Below are 21,627 nucleotides of genomic sequence, written 5' to 3' on the forward strand. Positions count from 1 at the left end.
AAGGGGAGATGGGAAATAGGATGTATTGTCTGTGGGGAATAGATGGCAGTGCAGTATGAGGACCTTCCTGGGGATATTTCTCTGTATTATAACCTACTGAACCATAGTATGTCAGTACCTTACTCTACCTATCACTATAAACAGCCACAGCAGAGACTCTAACTTTTCCACACTTCGCAAATTTCAAAAGTCATACTTATCAAGCAATCTTTCAAACATATAGGCTAATTATAACATCAAAATTCATAAACAGTTTTATACCATGCTTTATTTTCCAAAATAACCATGGTTTTTATAATCCATGGTATAACAAGTAACTTGAGAAACCATATGGTGAAACCATAATTAGATACTTAACAAACAACAGAACAATTATGAATGTTTTTTATTTTCTTACCTCTATTATCAAAAATACTTGATTTTTCATTTGTCTCTCCATCCTTCTATATGGTACAACATTAAAGATAAAAACATTCATTAGTAACTTCACTTCTGAAAGAGATTTTGCCTTCTACCAATCAACCAAATTAATACAGATTTTCTTCCCTTTTATCTTCTAACTCTCTCATGAAAATTGTCTCAGGGACAATACTTATTACCAACATCCTAGGACACCTTCCACAGGGATCTCAAATTTCACTAGTTCAAAATTGAGTTTAATATGCAGCCACGTACAAACTTTACCCTCTTCTAGTACTCCATATTTTGTTTAAAGACATGGTAATCTATTTAGTGGTTGGTTCTAAAACGTTTAGTCATTCAGTTTGTTTCAGGGAAATACAATCCAACCTATTCTAATCCAATCTAATGCTTTAAAAACACACTGCTTAGAATCAAAATAAAATTTATCATCCCAGACTCTCAATTTACTGTAATGACATTTTTGTATCTGTCTGCCCCATTAGACAATGAGTCCTCAAGGGGAAAGATTATGTCTTATTCTTCTTTGTATCCTATGTGACCAATTTATTCATTTTCCCTTCCTTCAGGAAAAAGTCACAGGGCTTTGGCCAACAGTAGATGCTAAATAAATATTAGATATTGCAATTGCTAAATGTTTGTTTGGATTAGTTTCTGCTAATGAGAGTGAGTGAGTTGAGCACAAAGGTAACTCAACACATGTAGGGAAAGGGATCAGTTCTCATGAATAGATCCTAATATCCCTAACCAATCCGTAACATGCTAGAGAGGGATATGGTTCACAGAAGTAAAAGTTAACTAGATAAATTAATAATCACCATACAGAAGCTTGAGACATAATTTCATACCTTTTGTTCAATATCATTATCTTGTACATCTGGCTGACCAACAGAAGGTACTGATTTTTTGGCAATATTCTTTGAACTACTTAGAGACTGATGAATGGTGTTTACAAAGGGTCCTAAAAGTAAATGAAAGAAACAGTGTATTTTTTAAAAGAACTCACTGAAGTATAATTTGATGGTTTAATTATAATTGTTTGGTTTGATTATAGTGGTTTAATTATAACTTAATTATAACTTAATTATTTAAATTGAATGGTTTCCTCAATTTAAAAATACATCTATAACTGTGAAGCCATCACTGCAACCAAAATAAAATTTCTAATACCCCTGAAAGTTTTCTCATCCACCTTTGTAATCCATTTATCTCTTTCTTCCCATCCTCAGACAACACTGCTCTGTACCTCTTACACAAGATTAATCTGAATTTTCTAGAATTTTATATGAATGGGATCATATAATATGTGATATATAGTATTTTTTGCCTGTCTTCTTTCACTCAGTATTGTATGTTTTAATAATTCATTCCTTTTTGTAAAATTTCTGAGAAGTATTCCATTGTATGGATATGCTACCATTCTTTATCTATTTACCTGTTGTTTGGGTTGTTTCCAGTTTTGGCAACTTACAAATATTTATGAACTTACCTGCACAAGTTTTTGTGTGGGCATACTTTTTCATTTCTATTGGGTAAATACCTAGTAGTAGAATGGCTGGGTCATATGGTACGTATATGTCTAACTTTTACGAAATGCCAAACTGTTTTCCCAAGTGGCTGTACCATTTCATACCATTCAGCAGTGCGTCAGAGTTTTAATTCTCCCACATCCCTGTCAACACTTAGTAAGCAGAAGAAAGGAAATAAGTAAAGATCAAAGTGAAAAAGAAATAGAAAAACAAGAGAGAAAAACTAATATTTGACTCCTTGAGAAGTTCAATAAAACTGATAAAGCCAGATTGATCAGGAAAAAGAGAAGACACAAATTTCCATCATCAGGGAAATTAGAAATAACAGCATAACTGTCTATAGATAATACTAAAAATAACAGATTATGAAAATGTATAGCAATAAATTAAACTTATATGAAAGGGACAGATTTTCCTCAAAAACAGTCAAATCTCACTCATGAATAAACAGAAAATATGAAGCAACTCATATCTATTAAAGAAATGGAATATATAGTTAAAAACATTTCTACAAAGAAAACTCCAGGCTCAAAAGACTTTACTTCTGAATTACACAAAATACCAAAGGAAGAATTTACACTAATTCTACACAAATTCATCCAGAAAATTGAAGAGGAGTACACTCCTCTCCCAACTCATACTTTGAGACCAGAATCACTCATATATAAAAATCATTACAAGGTATTACAAGAAAAGAAAAACTCAGTCAATATCCTCCTATGAATAAAGATGCAAAATCTATAAATAAATTGAATCTAACAATATACCATAAAAGATAATACATAATGAATAAGCGAGGCTTATTCCAAGAATGCAGGGTTAGTTTATCATTCAAAAATAAGCCAAAGTAACTTAACACAGTAAGAGAAAAGAGGAGGAAACGTAGACGATTATCTCAAAGATGAAAGGAAAAACTTGATAAAATTCAACACCCATTCAGGATGAAACTTCTTAGTGAATGAGGAGTATGAGGGTATGTCCTTCCTTTGACAAAAGCTATCTTCAAATCTCCAGAACTATATTCTAATTTATATTGATCACTTAGCCTTATATTTTAGAACAAGATCAGGATGTACACAATCACCATTTTGTTCAGCACTGTTCTGGAGGTCCCGGCCAGCAAGAAGAAGAAATGAAAGGTGAACCCAAATAAAATCCCAGCTGACTATGTTGTAGAAATTGGAGAGCTGAAGAGATACATACCTGCCAATGTTCACAGCACTGCTATTTACAATAGTCAAGACATGGATATAACCCAAGTGCCCATCAACAAATGATTGGCTTAAGAAGATGTGGTGTATCATGTATGTGTATACACACACACACAGAATATTATGCAACCATAAAAAATAATGAAATATTGCTGTTTGCAGTAACATGGATGGACCTAGAGAATATTATGCTTAGTGCGTTAAGTCAGACACAGAAAGACAAATACTATATGATATCACTTATATGTGGAATCTAAAAAATAATACAAATGAATCTATACAAAACAGAAATGGACTCACAGACTTAGAAAACAAACTTGATGATTACCAAAGGGGAGAAGGAATAAGGAAGGGACAAATTAGTATGGGATTAATGGATACAAACTATATTCATAAAATAGATAAGCAACAAGGACTTACTGTATAGCACAGGGAATTATACTCAATATCTTGTAATAACCTATAATGGAATATAATCTGCCAAAAAAACCCTGAATCATTATGCTGTACACCTGAAATTACTGGAATATTGTAAATCTACTATACTTCAATAAAAAAAAATAAAATTTCTATGGAAATGCAAAGGCCCTAGAACAACCAAGTCAACTTAGAAGAACAACAAATGTTGGAGAACTCAAACTGCCAAATTTCAAGACTTTATATATAAAGCTACAGTAATTAAGAGAATGCTATTGAATATACTCACATAAGGACAAAGAGACCAATAAAAGAAAAGAGCATGTCCAGAAATAGGTCCAACTATATATGATTACTTCATCTTCTCAAAGATACCAATGAAACTCATTGGTGTTGAAACAACTGAATGTGTACAAGATAAGCTTGCATAGTCCAGTCTTCTCAGATAGCAAGGAAGCTAAGAAAAATCACTAGGGTTGTGTCAAAAAGGACTCGAGAGTTATCTTGAAGGGGCTCTCACTGGCCAGAGCTGTCACAATTTCAACATTAGTGAGCACAGTAATAGCAATTTTTAAGCACATAAGATTTATATAAATCTGTGAATTCATAATGAAACAAAACTAATTGCTCACTGTTAGAAGATGCTACTGAAACAATTCATTATTTTGAAAACTAATAAATGATGGTAACATATTAAGCATCAGTCTGCTTTTCTCAAGTATCCTGTATCACAATGTAACCAAACAGTAGTTGGGGGAAAGTTTCTTCTTATTAGAAATTTTCTAGCTAGTGTACGAAGAAGGAAAACTATCCCTATTTTGTAACCCATAATTAATTTGTGGATCAAGGCCTTGAACATAAATGGCTGCTAATATCACAAAGAGAAAGACAATGCAATATTATGTGTCTCCTGATGGAAAGATACACCATCATGTATGCATCAGTCTTGCTAAAGAAACTGAACCTGAAAGTGCATAGATTTAACTAATACTTTACAGGAAATACAGAAGAAATAACATATACCATATAGATGCAATCAGCAAAAATTCAGTCACCGAGGAGTCACCAAGACAAGCAACTCAATTTCTTCAACAAATAAACTAATTTTAAAGAGGAGGAGGGAGGGAGGGAAGGAGAGGAATATATGGAAGGAGACCCTATAGATTAAAAGACTCAAAAGACATACAAATTATCGCAGTATGTGTCAATGTAGATTCAAAGTAACGTCAAAATACTTTTGTGACATTTATGAGATTACTGGAAAGCTGAATTGTGATTACATATTTGATTACATTAAGGAATTATTATTTGTGCAATGTGATCATGGTATTGTGCTTACACATTAAAAAAATAATCCTTATCTTTTAGGTACATATTGATATGTTGATGGATTAAATAATATGTGTGGGATGTGCTTTAAAACAATATGGCAGCAGGGAGAAGTTGAGGGCACAGACAAAACTGTCCATGAGTTGCTGAAGTTGAAAGATAGGCACATAAGGATTCTGTTGGCTTTTGCTTATGTTTGAAATGTTTAATAAGGCTAAAAAATGTCATTAACAAAATTATGGAAATATGTGCCACAAATAAGACAAAAGATTAATGTCTTTGCCATATCAAAGAGAACTCATAGAAATGAACCTCAAATAAAAAGTAACAAAATATACAAACTATAAGGAAAAATGTAAAATTTCATTATACTGAACTAAGAACTTCTGTACATCAAAAGATAAAAAAAGAATAGAAAGAAATTACAAATTGGAAGATATTGCTATACCATATGTATGTATATAATAGAGTGTGTGACCAAAAAAATCTTTCAAATCTGTAAAAGAAAGAAAAATAACCCAATAGGAAAATGGACAAGAGATTTGAAAAAATAATTTCTCAGAAGAGAGAACATGACCCAGAAATCTCATATTGAGGCATATAACCCCTAGAGAATCACCTGTCCATGCATACCAGGAGATATATATGTATAGAATGTTTGGTGAAATATTGTTCAAATAACAGATATTCCCATCAAAAGAAAAACATATTAAATTGTGGTATATTTACACAATGGGATATTCACACACTGGGATAGGATTAGTACTGAAAGGAAGTAAAATTTCAGACAATACATAGGTAAAACTTTTGAAATATAATGCTGAGTATAAAAAGCAAGTCACAAAACACTGTATACAATATCATATCAATTATATTAAAATACCTTAATAATGTTATCTATGTCCATCAGAACCATGTTTTGAAGTGTATTTTGGGAAAAAAAAAGGCTGACAACTTATAATTCGATATCAAGGGTAAATAGGATAATTCAGGAATGAAGATAAAATAAAAATACTCTCAGGTGAAGGAAAACTAAGATAATTCAGTGCCAGATAATTTGTTCTAAAAGAGATGCTAAGGGAAGTTCTACAGACTGAAGGAAAATGATACCAGAAAGAAATGTGGGACCAGAAACATCAGGAATTAACAGGCGACCAAAATGTTAATTATTTGAGTAAATATGATAGGACGTTCTTCACCTGTTTAGTCACTTAAATGATGATTACTCTGAGTGGCTGTTTGGTATAGGTACATGTAATACATAAGATAATTATAACAAAGGGGAGAGGAGTAAGGATATATACATAGTGGTAAGGTTTCCACATTCTGCATAAAGAGGTAGAATATCTAGTTAGGGTTGACTGTGATAAGCTAAGTAAGTACACTGTTACTTAGAACAACCACTAAAAAATCTGTACAAAGAGGCATAGTAAAAACAATAGCCATGGACAATTGGAAATCAAACTTAAAAAATACCATGTACTACAGTACCAAAAATGAAGCACTTATGTATACATATAACACAACATATACAAGATTTCTATACTGAAAACTACAAAACACTTATGAAAGAAATCAAGGACGACCTAAACGTCCTTGATTAGAAGGACCCTGTAAAGATTTCTTTCCCCCTTAAATCGATCTATAGATTGATTTAATATACTTTATTCAAAAATCCTGGCATAATTTTTGCAGTAAAGCTGAGTATAAAATTTATACTCAGGTGAATGAATTAAAATATCCATAAAATTTTTGAAGAAAAATAAAGTTGCTGGAATTATACTACATTTTAATAACAAGCTACAGTAATCAAACACAGTGCAATATGGGCAAAGGGGGAGACACACTGATCAATCAGAAACAGAAACAGAAAATTAAAAGGCAAGTTACAGACTGAGAGAAAATATTTGTAAGTCACACACCTGAAAAATACTTATACTCAGAATATACAAATAACTCCCAAAACTGAACAGAGCATAAAGCTTCAACAGGCAGGATTTACAAAAGGCAAACAGCATATGAAAAGATATTCATCATCATTAGCCATCAGGCAAATACAAATGAAAACCACAATGAGATACCATTACATCTATTAGAATGGCTAAAATAAAAACTACTGATAATCCCAACAGTTACAAGGATGCATAGCAAACAGGGAATGCAAAATGCTATAGCCACTCTGGAAAACAGTTGGGCAATTCTCTATAAACTTAAACATATACAACAATTCCTTGTTCACACAAAAAGCTTAATGTATACTTCTGATCTTTCTATTCATAATCACCAAAATCTGGAAACAACCAAATTTCCTTCAACTGATGTATGCATAACTAAGCCTGGTACATACACACAATGGACTACTACTCAGCAATAAAAAGGAGTCAACTATTGACAAATGAAATGATTTGAAAGAATTTCAAAGGCATGCTGAAAGGAGCAATTATCAAAAGGTCAAATACCATATGATTCCATTTACAAGGCATTTTCCAAAGGAAAAAGAACTATAGTGATGGAGAACATATCAGTGGTTTCCTGGGCTTATTAGTGGGAGGGAAGATGGTGTGACTGCAAAAGGACATTTTTGGAATGTTGTAAATGTTCTCACGTGATTGTGGTAGAGGTCATACAAATTCATACGTGTGTTAAAATTCATGCAATTATATAGAAAATTCCATTTTGCTTTAGGGTAATTTAAATACCAAAATAAATTACCTCAGGATCTTTTTATGAGAATGAAAAAATACAGAGACAAGATCAGAAGCAGGAACTACAGAGAATTCTGGCCTCTGAACTCTGTTTGCATAGTTGCCAATTATGAAACGTGGGGGCAAACTGCCCATAAGAATGTAAAGGTTGTGACACTGTATGGAGTTCATACTCAGTTCAGTGATGAGATGGAAACTAAGGAGGTTTATGATGAATGGGAAAGAGGGGCACTTTTAATATATAATGAATTGTGATATCACTACTGTACATTTCTAAAATTCACACAAAACAAGAATGATTCACTTGCTAATCTCTTAGAGGGTAGAAATAGGTCCTCTCCCCCCCAGATATGTATTAATATAGTTTTAGAATTCATCTTTGTCTCCCAACTATGCTTAATTAAATTTATAGTTTTGATACCTGGACAACTGTCACAGATAGACTGGTACCTTAGTGAGGCTGAAAATTATATTTTCCATCTATCATCCTCTCCTCCAATAACAGAGATTTTTTTGACATCAGTAAGACCAGTCTGGCCTGCATTCAACACTAGACTTTTAGAAGATCATTCTGCATGAGACAACTGCTTTAGAGACTGAGAATTTAGCTTTATTGTCTACATTTAGTAGATATGTGGCTGGTGTTGTCATAATTGTGTTGTAAGTAACTCTGATATTTTATAAAAAAAATCTTTGGACTTTAAAAATGGGACCAAAAAATCTTTGGACTTCAAAAATCTTTGGTCTTTAAAGCTTAGAGCTGAATTAAGTAAACCTCAGTAGTCCTGAGTGGAAGACAGCCTCAGCTAAGGCAACCCTGTCTTATCCCAGAGACTTTATGGGACTAATCAAATTACACATTCAGGGAAGAAAAGATTTTAAACTTTTTCTTTAGAATTTAACAGATAAAGACAAAGGGATTTAATTTTTATACTTTAATTTTTCCCTGGAAATTTAATATGGGAGAAGAATTCATATTGCTCAATTTCTAACAGTCTTATACTTTTGATAGTATATTATTTGGAGGATATTTATGCTGTTGTTTGGGTTCCTGGTCTAATCCAATGAGCGCTAATGGACAACATGAAGTAACACAGAATGATATAAATAAAGAAATAAAGAAGATATTTCTTATCACAATATTAAATTACCATATGCTCCTTTATTTGCTTCCTGGTCACCAACAGGATAAACTATCTTTATGTCATCCTTACTCTTCTTTTTCTTCTTTGGAGAATAAGCTTAAAGAAATGCAACAAAACATTTATTTTTAATAATGATGATGACAGAATTACCCAAGACAGGCTCTCTTTTCATGCCCAATAGGAAGTGAGCCTATATGCTAATTTCTATTTAGGATTGTGGGGAGGTATTGGAGAAGATGGAGGAATGCGAAAAAACGATTACTCTTCAAATATTATCCCTTCAAGTTAAAAGATAGGACAGAATTTTCCTCTGACAGAGAGAAAAGCTATACCTGGCTCAACTGTAACACGCCATTTCGTCTTTGTAGAGGTGGATACCAATATAGCTACTGGCTGGAGACCCACCAGCCCACAGTGACAATTGCAACTCTTGAATGTACCTCACAGCCTAGCATAATCAACCATATACATATTCTTCCTTTGTGATAAAGGAAATTATAGTTCCTGTTTCTAACCATTTAGGAGGGCAAAGGATCCTCACAGCATGGCGCTCAATGTGTTTTCATTAAGGCTGTCAAATGTGAGAGTGATCTGTCTTCTCATTGGAGCAGGTTCACCCAATATTCCTGTCCTCTCTTATTCTCTCTGTCCCTCTGGAAGCTGTCTACTTGGTGGAAGATGACAACATTACTACAGAGGAATAATTCAATTTCATTTGTTACCTTGATAAAATAAATTAATTTATATCCCACTTCTTCAAAAAAAGGGATTTGAGGCAACAAGTGTTTAAAAATGTCTTCTTGAAACTCTTTTCCTATTAAATGAGAAAGTTAACGGTTGTTGATGCAGGGATGTATATAGTTTCTAAAGTGATTTCTTTTTTGAAGGATGAAATTGCTATCATTATCTCAATGAGCTGAATAGACTGAATTAGTCCATTCAGTGAACATGCATGTATAAAAACACACACAAAGATATACATATATACATACAATACTAGGTGCTCTGTGAAACAGAAAGGTGGAAGTTACAATATAATAGGTAATTAAGACAGTGGGAAGTATGGAATACATGTATTAAGAATAATACAAAGTACTATAAGTGATTCGAAGGACAGGTATCTTCCAATTACAGTTATCAAGAAAGACTTTTTGTAGTGCCACTTACAGTGGAGCTTAAAGAATTGTAGAAGTTAAAGAGATAAAGAGTCAGCATGTCATTCCAGGCTAGAAACTTGGATAAAGAGAGACACATAAGTATAAAAGTTCACTTGTGTTTTAGGAACGGTCAGCAGTCTCGTTTGATTAGACAATGAAATTAATTGAATGCTTACTATGGGCTAGAACTCTTGGGATCTTTATGGGATTTAGGAGTATTTTCTTCTCAGATGATGAAATTGTGATTCAAAGAGGTTAAATAATTTGTTCAAGCTATTTACATGGCTAGACAATGGTAAAGCAGGACTTCGACTTCAGCAGTTTGGCTCTAGAGCCTAAGCATATCACCCCTAGATCATATCTGCCTTCTTCAAGGAGGTAATGTGAAATAAAGTTAGGATTGGGTTTGACTCTAGATGGTGATGAATCGTTGTCTAAGAAGTCTGAGCTTTATTTAAGAGGTAATAGGGATCTCTGTTTTGAGGCCAGGAGAAAAAACTAGCAGAACAGAGTTTTACGTGTAATTATGTAGCAGTGTAAAAAATGGATCTGAGGTAGGTAAAAATAAGAGCCAATGGAGACTAGTTAGTAATATACTTAAGTGACAAATGGAGGCTCTCACATAGAAACAGGATTGATGGGACAGAGATAGGATTGACGGGATGCTATGATGATAACTCATGGAAGATTATTATCTTCTTCCCTGATACATTTAGTCACAGATAATTAAAACAAGTCTACATTTTTGTATTCTGGCCATGAAATTTTAATATCATTACTTAATTTAATAAATCCTACTATAGTCTTAAAATGTTAAAAATAAAAGGAAGCTGGTAGATATTGGGCATAACAAAGTAATGACTTGATGTTCTTCCTTTAAACTTTCCTTTCTTCCCTTTTAACTTTCCTTTCTTCCCTTTTTTCCTTTCTTTGTTCCTTTCTATCTTTCTCTACCTCCTCCTTTCCTTCTTCCCCTGTGTTCTTTTCTGGTACTGTCTATTCTTTATGGCTGGCAAAATAGCAGAACACCATGTTGGTATGTGATAGCAATTATCTTACAAATTTTTAAGGTTTCAGTAGCAAAAAATATATTAAGTATAGGGAACTTGGTTAGAACTGCAATATAGGCAAGCCTGTCTGCTGAACCACTTGATAAGGTTATTTTAATTTTTACATGTATGTCTACTTTTCAACTTGAACTATTGATAGGGAAATGCCTAGAACCCTTCCCTGGCACAAAGCAGGTAGCAAACGTGAGCGAACAGAGTTTTGTAAAAGGATCTTTTACATAAATACACAGACAAGCACTTTCTACATAGCTACATCAGCCCTTAATATTCTCACATTCATAATGTGGTCCATCTTGTTCTCTGTAATCAATTGTATTTTTCCTCATATCTTCTCTTTTAATGCCACTTTCTTGCAGTTTTTGTAAATGATAAGCCATTTTTTTCTCTAGAAGGGTTTGTTTCTAAAATATTAAAGAAGTATATTGGTTAACATCAACTTGCTGTTTAGAAATACAAATAAATATTTGAAATGTGATAGTATGTTGGAAATGAGCAAGCCTTGTGACTTGTGAGGTTATTCTGAGTACAAATTTGGGAGGGTAGTAAGGGGTAAATTTCCACACATGGTCAAACATGAAGAATATATTTAACCCTTAGATGCAATTTATCTCACTGTGCACACACATAGCATCTCAATGCATTGCTCTCCTGGTGAGTTTAGGCAATTTCAAATCATCTTCAGTTGGAGGATTCCTTAACCAAGAGTCACTCAGGCCTATTATATTATATATTATATATAATATATAATTATATATAATAATAATAATATATTATATATATAATATACAATATATAATTATACAGATAATATATATAATATAATATAAAAATATAATAATATATAATATAATATAATAATATATTATAATAATATATAATTATATATATTAGGTAAACATAACATCATACATGAAATTTGACTTCTCTCTGTAAATCTCTGGACTAATATTGACACTGGATGTGCCAGAAAAGAGATAGCTGCACAGAGAAAAACACCCAGAAATCCTCTGAGAATTTCCTAAAGTAGTCGGCAATGGAATGGATCACTATGTGTATGTGAGGAAACAATCCAAGACCAAAGACAGGATCATCCCAAAAGATTCTTGAAAACAGTACCTGGCACCTCCCTATGATGCCTATTCTCACCAGCCACCTCAGAAAAATTTTGTAAGTCATAGGGCACTGGGTAGAGTACTAAAATGTTGCCTCAGTAGTGGGGAATAACTAGTCCCAGATTAAACATGGCTCTGGCCCCATCTAACAACTATTAAAAAGCAAGACCTATAAAAATCAAACCATTTCCAAATAAACTACCTATCTACATTCAAGAAAAAAAGCTAAGGAATATTTATAAAAAGCTGAAAATATTCAGCACACACAATATAAAATTCACGATATCTGGCATCTAATCAAAGAATACCAAGCATATAAAGAAGCACAGAAATATGACCCATAAAGTGAGTAATCAATCAAAAATGATCCAGAAATGATATGGCTGTTAGAATTAAAGATAACATTAAAATAGATAAACTAAAAATAGAGTTATCATGTGATGCTACAAACCTACTTCTGCGCAGGTATCTGGAGAAAACTCTAATTTGAAAAGATACATGCACCCCAATGTTCACTGCAGCACTATTTACAACAGTCAGGACATGGAAGCAACCTAAATGTCCATCAACATAGGAATGGATAAAGATGTGGCATATATATATATATATATATATATACACACACACACACACACACACACACACATACATACAATGGAATATTACTCAGACATAAAAAATAATTACATAATGCCATTTTCAGCAACATGGATGGACCTAGAGATCATCACATAAGTGAAGTCAGAGAAAGACAAATATCATATATCACTTATATGTGGAATCTAAAAAAAAATGATACAAATGAACTTATTTACAAAGCAGCAACAGACTCAACAGACATAGAAAACAAACTTACGGTTACCAAAGGGGATAGCAGAGAGTGGGTGGAGAGATAAATTAGGAGTCTGTGATTAACATATACACACTACTATATATAAAATAGGTAAACAACAAGGACCTGCTCTATAGCACAGGGAACTATATGCAGTATCTTGTAATAACCTATAATGGAAAAGAATCAGAAAAATCATCTATCTATATATACCTATACATGTACAACTGAATCACTGTTGCACACTTGAAGCTAACACGACTTGTAAATTAACTATACTTGAATTTAAAAAAAACAGGTAACATAACTACATTCCATATATTTACAAGGTAAACAAGAGACACGGAAGATATAAAAAGGGCCCAAATCAATTTTTTTTTTAATGTGTGAGATGAGTAATGCAACGGATGCATTAATGGCAGAGTAGATATTGCAGGGAAAGAGATTAACTAATAGGTGTTCAGAAAAAGAAACCATCTAAAAAGAAACACTGAGAGAAAAAAGAAATCACAAAATGAGAGGCTGGGGCCAAGATGGCAGAGTAGGAAGACCCTGAGCTCACCACCTTCCATGGGCACACCGAAATTAAAACTATCTGCAGAGCAACTGTGAAAATGACATGAAGACTGGCAGAAAAGACTTTCCACAACTAAAGATATAGAGAAGTAACCACAATGAGATGGCTAGGAGAGGAAGAGGTGAGGTATAGTCAAGAGCCACACCTTGGGGTAGGTGACCCACAAGAGGATAATCACAATTGCAGAGGTTCTTCCCAAGGAGAAAGAGGTCCAAGCTCAACATCAGGCTCCCCAGCCATGGGGTCCTGCACTAAGAAGATGAACCTCAAGAACATCTGGCTTTGAAGGTCAGCAGGGCTTGTGTATGGGAGAACCAGAGGGCTATAGGAAATAGTGACTCTGTTCTTAAAGGGCACATGTAAATCTCACATGTTCTAAGTCCCAGCACAGAGGCAGTAAGTTGAAAGAAGCCTGGGTCAGACCAACTTGTTCATCTTGGAGAGACTCCTGGAGAGATAGGAGGCAGCTGGCATTCCCTCTGGGGATGGAGATGCTTGTGGTAGCCATTTTGGGAGGCTTGTTCTACTATGAAGACACCAGTGCTGGCAAGTGCCATTTTGGAATCCTCCCTCTAGCTTATTAGCACTGGGGGATGATCTTCTCACCAGGGAGCTGGCACCAGTCCTGGGATCCACCTGGGCCGTACCATGAGCCTCACTGTGACCCACCATCTCCCAAAAGGTGACTAGTTCTTAACCCAGCCACCACAGGCCCCACAGCCAGCCTCACCAGGACATGCTTTGCCCACCAGTTGGCTGGCACGAGACATGGGGCCCCCTGGGCCTTGTAACCAGCTGCACCAGGACCCAGCTATGTCCACCAGTGGGTAGGCAGCCATCACATGAGGCACAGCCTGGCAGCCAACCAGACCAGGGGCCAGCCCTGCCTACCAGTGCACCAAAGTAGTCAGCTCTGCAACTGCAGAAGCAAGAGAAGAGCCCATGCAGCCCCTATAGAGGACACCCCTAGAGCACAGAGCTCTCATGACCAGTGGGGAGTGTGCTGCTGGGCGTCACAGGATGGTACCTACATAAGGACAATTCTTCAAGATTGGGAAATGTAACTAATCTACCTAATACACAGAAATAAACACAAAGAATTAGGCAAAATGAGGAGAGAAGGCAATATGTTCCAAACAAAAACAAAACTTCAGAAAAAGAACTAAATAAAGTGGTGATAAACAATCTACCTGATAAAATTGAGTTCAAGGTAATGGTCATAAACACGCTCAAGGAACACAGAAGAAGATGGATGAACCAGTGAGAAGTTCAACAAGAGTTAGAAAACATAAAGAAGAATCAAACAGAACTGAATAATACAATAACTAAAATAAAAAATACACTAGAAGGAATCAACAGATTAGCTGATAGAGAGGAACAGATTGGTGAACCAGAAGACAGAGTAGTTGGAATGACCCAAGCTGGACAGAAAAAAGAAAAAAAGGAGTTAAACAAAATAAGGAGAGTTTAAGCCATCTCTGGACATCAACCACACTATCATTTGCATTATAGGGGTCCCAGAAGGAGAAGAGAGAGGGAAAGGGACTGAGAACTTATTTGAAGAAGTAGATGAAAACTGTCTAACCTGGGAGAGAAAATAGACATTCAGGTCCAGGAAGCACAAAGAAATCCAATCAAGATCAACCCAAAGAGGTCCACATCAAGACACATTATAATTAAATTGGCAAAAATTAAAGAAAGAATCGTAAAAGCAGCAGGAGAAAAGCAACTAGTTATGTACAAGGTGACTCACATAAGACTCTGAGCTAACTTTTCAGCAGAAATTTTGCAGACTAGAAAAGAGTGGCACAATATATTCAAAGTGTGAAAGGGAAAACTATAACCAAGAATACCTGGCAAGGCTATCATTCACATTTGAAGGACAGCTCATAAGTTTTGTAGATAAGCAAAAGCTAAGAGTTCAGCACTACTAAACTGGCTTTACAAGAAATGTGAAAGGGACTTCTCTAAGCAGAAAATAGCACAACTAGAAATATGAAAAACACAAAAGGAAAAATCTCATTGGTAAAGGCAAGCATACAATAAAGGCAGTGGATCAACCACTTATAAAGTTAGTAGGAAAGTTAAAAGACAAAAGTAGTAAAAATCATCTATATCCACTATAAGTAGTTAAGGGATACATAAAACAGAAAGATGTAAAATATAATATATCAAAACATTAAAAGTGGAGGGGAGAGTAAAAATGTAGGGTTGCTAGAATGCATTTGAATCTAAGAGATAATCAACTAGAATAATCATATATATATATATATATGGGTTTTTACACATGAACCTCCCAGTAACCACAAACCAAAAATGTATAATAAAACACACAAAAAAGAGAAACAAATTCAAGCATAATATTAAAGATACCCATCAAGTCACAATGGAAGAGTGCAAAAGATTAAAGGAATGTAAAAGAACTACAAAACAACCACAAATCAATGAACAAAATGGCATTAAGTACATACATATCAGTAACTGCTTTAAATGTAAATGGACTAAATGTTCCAATCAAATGACAGAGTGGCTGAATGAATACAAAAACAAGACCCATATATATGCTGCTTACAAGTGACTCACTTCAGATCTAAAGACACACAAACCGAAAGTTAAGGGGATGAAAAAAGTGCTCCATACAAAATCTGGGGTAGCAGTACTTTTATCAGACAAAATAGACATTAAAACAAAGACTGTGACAAGAAACAAGGAAGGATATTACGTAATGATAAAAGGAGAGATCCAGGAAGATATAACAATTGTAAATATCTATGTATCCAACATAGGAGCACCTAAATACACAAAGTAAATGCTAACAAATATAAAGGGAGAAATTGATAGTAACAAAATAATAGTAGGGGACAATAACACTCCACTTACATCAATAGATAGATCATTCAGACAGAAAATCAATAAGGAAACACTAGCCTTAAATAACACATTAGGGGCTTCCCTGGTGGAGCAGTGGTTGAGAGTCTGCCTGCCGATGCAGGGGACACGGGTTTGTGCCCCGGTCTGGGAGGATCCCACATGTCGCGGAGCAGCTGGGCCCGTGAGCCATGGCTGCTGAGGCTGCTCGTCCAGAGCCTGCGCTCCGCGACAGGAGAGGCCACAACAGTGAGAGGCCCAAGTACCGCAAAACAAAACAAAACAAATAACACATTAGACCCAATGGATTTTATATATACATATAACATTCCATCGGAAAGCAGCAGAATACACATTCTTTTCAAGTACATGTGGGACATTCTCCAACACAGATCAATCACATGTTAGGCCACAAAACAAGTCTAAATAAGTTTAAGAAGATTGAAATCATATCAAGCATCTTTTCTGACCACAATGAAATCACCACTAGAAAAAAACCTGCAAAAACCACAAATATGTAGAGGCTAGACAACATGCTACTAACCAACCAATGGGTCACTGAAGAAATCAAACTAAACATACCTGGAAACAAAAGAAAACAGAAACACAATGATCCAAAATCTATGGGACAGAGCAAAAGCAGTTCTAAGAAGGAAGTTTATAGCAATACAAGCTTACCTCAGGAGACAAGAAAGTTCTCAAATAAAGAACCTAACCCACACCTAACAGAATTAGAAAGAGAAGAACATACAAAACTCAGAGTTAGTAGAAGGAAAGAAGTCATAATGATCAGAGCAGAATAAATGGAATAAAGACTAAAAAAAAAAGGTGGAAAAGATCAATGAAAGTAAGAGCTGGTTCTTTGAAAAGATAAACAGAATTGATAAACCTTTAGCCAGACTCATCAAGAAAGAGAGGGTCCAAATAAATAAATCAGAAATGAAAAAGAAGTTACAACCAACACCACAGAAATACAAAGGATAAGAGATTATTATGAACAATCATATGCCAAAAAATATACAACCTAGAAGAAATATACATTCCCAGAAATGTACACTCTCCCAAGACTGAATTGGGAGGAAAATAGGAACAAACCAAATACCAGCAATGAAGTTTAACCAGCAGGACCTGAGGGCTTCACTGGTGAATTCTACCAATATTTAAAGAAGAGTTAACACCTATTCTTCTCAAACTATTCCAAAATATCAAAGAGGAAGGAAGGGTCTTCTAAAGTCATTCTAGGAGACCAGCATCACCCTGATACTGAAACAAGACAAAGACACCACAAAAAAGGGAAATTACAGGCCATTATCACTGGTGAGCCTAAGATGTAAAAATCCTCAGCAAAATATTAGAAGTCAGAACTTGACAATACATTATAAGGATCACACACCACAATCAAGTGGGACTTATCCCAGGGATATAAGAATGGTTCAATATCTGCAAATCAATCTATGTGATACACCACATTAACAGTCTGAAGAAAAATCATATGATTTTCTCCTTAGATGCAGAAAAAAGTTTTGACAAAATTCAACATCCAGTTATGATAAAAAAAAAAAAAAACCCTCCACAAAGCAGGTACAGAGGAAGCATACCTCAACATAATAAAGACCCTCTGTGACAAACCTACAGTCAACATCATACTCAATGGTGAAAAACTGAAAGCATTTCCTCTAAGATCAGGAATAAGACAAGGATGCCCCATCTCACCACTTTTCTTGAATATAGTATTGGAAGTCCTAGCCATGGCAATCAGACAAGAAAAGTAATAAAATGCATCCAAATTGGAAAGGAAGATGTAAAACTGTCTGTTTGCAGATGGCATGATACTATATATAGAAAATCCTAGAGATGCCCCCCAAAGTTATTAGAACTAGTAAATGAATTCAGTACAGTTGCAGGATACAAAATTAATATACAGAAATCTGTCTTGTTTTTACACACTAACAATGAGCTAACAGAAAGAGAAATTAAGAATCACATTTACAGTTGCATCAAGAAGAATACCTAGGAATAACTCTAACAAAGGAGGTAAGAGACTTACAGTTGAAAACTATAAGACATTAATAAAATAAACTGAAGACAAATGGGAAGATATACTGTGCTCATGAATTGGAAGAATTAATATTGTTAAAATGACCATATTACCCAAGGCAATATACAGATTCAATGTAATCCCTAACCCTAACCAATGGCATTTTTTAGAACTAGAACACATAATTCTAAAATTGGTAAGAAAACACAAAAGACCCTGAAGAACCAAAACAATCTTGAGAAAGATGACCAAAATCATGGTCCCTGATTTCAAAGTATACTACAGAGCTACAGTTCAAAGCAGTATGGAGCTGGCACCAAAGCAGACACATATATCACTGGAACAGAAGAGAGCCCAGAAATAAACCCACACTTATATGGTCAATTAAGCTACAATAAAGGAGGCACGAATATACAACAGGGAAAAGACAGCTTCTTCAATAAATGGTGCTGGGAAAACTGGACAGCTACAGGGAAAGGATCAAACTGATCTACTTTCTCATACCATATACAAAAACAAATTCAAAATTGGAATAAAGACTTAAATGTAAGACCCCAAACCAATAAACTCCTAGGGGAAAACAGGTAGTATGCTCTTTGACATCGATGTTAGCATTATTATTATTACTTTGATCTGTCTCCTCAGGCAAGAAAAACAAAAGCAAAAATAAACAAATGGGATTCCAACAAACTAAAACGTTTTCAGACATGTAGACTATTGGCAAAACAAAAGGCAGCTTACTGAATGGGAGAAGATATTTGCAAACGATACACCCAATAAAGGGTTAATATCCAAAATACGCAACGGAATCTTACAACTCATCAAAATAACAAACAAACAAAAAAAACCAAGCCAACCTAAATATGGTCAGAGGACTTGCTCAACATGACTTTTCTTCAGGGAAATGCAAATCAAAATCACAATGAGTTACCACCTCACCCCTGCCAGAATGGCTATCATTAAAAAGACAACTAATAACAAATGGTGAGGATGTGGAGAAAAGGCAACCCTCAAGGAACTGTTGGTAGGGTTGTAAATTATTAGATGGTGGCAGCCACTACGGAAAACAGTATGGAAACTCCTCAAAAAATTAAAAATAGAGCTACCATATGACCCAGGAATTTCACTTCTGGGTATTTAACGAAAGGAAGTACAAACGCTAATACAAAAGATACATGCACCCCAGTGTTCACTGCAGCGTTATTAACAGTAGCCAAGATATGGAAGCAACCTAAGTGTCCATCCATAGCCAAATGGATAAAGAAGATGTGGTCACACACACAATGGAATATTACTCAGCCATTAAAAATGAAATCTTGCCATTTGTGACAATGTGGATGGACTAGAGGATATTATAGCTAAGTGAAATGAGTCAGAGTAAGACAAATACTGCATATCATGTGTAGCATCTAAAAAATAAAATGAACAACAACATAATAAAACAGATTCAGATACAGAGAAGAAACAGGTGGTTTCCAGAAGGGAGGAGGTGGGAAGTGGGTGAAATAGATGTAGGGGATTAAGAGGTGCAAACCTCAAGTTATATAATAAATGAATCACAAGGACAAAATATATAGCATAGGGAATATGGTCAATAATATCATAATAACTTTGTATAAGGACAGAGGATTACTAGACTTATTGTGGTGATCATTTTATAATGTATGCAAATGTCAAATCATTATGTAATACACCTGAAACTAACATAATATTGTACACTGACTATATTTCAATTTAAAAATTACAAAATGAAAAGCATATCAGTGAAGCCTGGTACAATGTCAAGCAGCCTATTATGTCTGTAGAGAGGCAAGATAGGACAAAAAAAATTGATAATAACGTCCATTATAATTGCTTCTATTCTACATAATATTGGAGGTTCTAGTCAGTGCAGTCAGGCAAGAAACTAAAATAAAAAGGCATCCATGTTCAATGAGAAATTAAACAACTTTTATTTCTAGCAACATGATCATTCATGTAGAATATCGATTGGTACCTAGAATAAAACAACTAGAACTAATAAGTGTTTTTATCAATACAAGATATGAAATTAATATTAAAAATTGCTTTTCTATATCCTAACCTCAATTGGAATTTGAAATTAAAAATACAAATTACAATAGCATAAATCATGAAATACATAGAGATGGATCTAGCGAAAGATGTGTAAGAGCTGTACACTTCAAATTACATGAGTACACGAGAAGAAAAATTAAGAAAACCTAAATAAATGGAGAGAGGTATTTGGTTCATGAGTTGGAAGACCCAGTATTATCAAAAGATCAATTCTGCCCAAACTGACCTACAGAGTCAATACAATTCCAATTAAAATCTCAGCAAAATTTCTTGGCAGAAATTGACAAGATGATTTTAAAATTTATACAGAAATGTAAAGGGCTTAGATTAACCAAAACAACTTCAAAATAGAAAAACAAACTTGGAAGGCTAACATTACTGATTTAAACAATTATTAAAGGTATAATAATCAAGGCAGTATAACAGACAAATAGGGTAAAGAGCAGAAAAGGAGTAAATTTAGACTAATACAACTGATTTTTGACAAAGAAGCCAAGACAGATCGCTTTAAAGTTTTTGACAACCCTGTAACTTAAGCACATAAATTGGAGTAAAAATACAGATAATATCAAATCTGAAAGCAAAAAATATAAATATATTAAGAAACATATACAAATGAATTGAAAACCTCTCATATTAAAACATGATTCAAAAAAGACAGTTTAGAATAGCTGCATTGGAAATATCAATAATTCAAATAGCCCTGCCATTAAGATGCCTCAGGTAGCCTGTGGTGTTACCATGCCTACCATCAGTGGTCATGTTTAGTGGACACTCCCAGTGCCATAATTTGATCCACTGCACTAGATGTCACTAAAATTGGCCAAGACTCCTTGAAAAGCAAATGTGATCAGGCAAAAATTAAGAGGAAACCTAGGGCATGTTGTTGCTACACGTAAAAGAGTGAAATTAGAACACTCTCTAACACGATACACAAAAATAAACTCAAAATGGATCAAAGACCTAAATGTAAGGTCGGACAATATAAAACTCTTACAGGAAATCATAGGCAGAACACTCTTTGACATAAATTGCAGCAATATCTTTTTGATCCACCTCCTAGAGTAATGAAAATAAAAACAAAAATAAACAAATAGGACCTAATTAAATGCTTCTGCACATCAGAGGAAACCATAAATAA

General features: G+C 34.4%; 1 protein-coding gene across 1 annotated transcript in view; it reads right to left on the reverse strand.

The window, feature by feature from the left end:
* FSIP2 (fibrous sheath interacting protein 2) overlaps positions 1–21,627 on the reverse strand; it is a gene marked incomplete at its 5' end in the record, with an annotated part of 128,443 nt that overhangs the window by 96,728 nt on the left and 10,088 nt on the right. Inside the window, 4 exons of the mRNA XM_079710693.1 lie at positions 164–224; positions 1,269–1,381; positions 8,763–8,852; positions 11,258–11,384. Coding sequence (XP_079566819.1) covers positions 164–224; positions 1,269–1,381; positions 8,763–8,852; positions 11,258–11,384 — 391 coding nt within the window. The remainder of the gene's footprint in view (positions 1–163; positions 225–1,268; positions 1,382–8,762; positions 8,853–11,257; positions 11,385–21,627) is intronic.

The sequence above is a fragment of the Hyperoodon ampullatus genome (genome assembly GCF_949752795.1).
Source record: "Hyperoodon ampullatus genome assembly, chromosome: 8".
NCBI lineage: Eukaryota > Metazoa > Chordata > Mammalia > Artiodactyla > Ziphiidae > Hyperoodon > Hyperoodon ampullatus.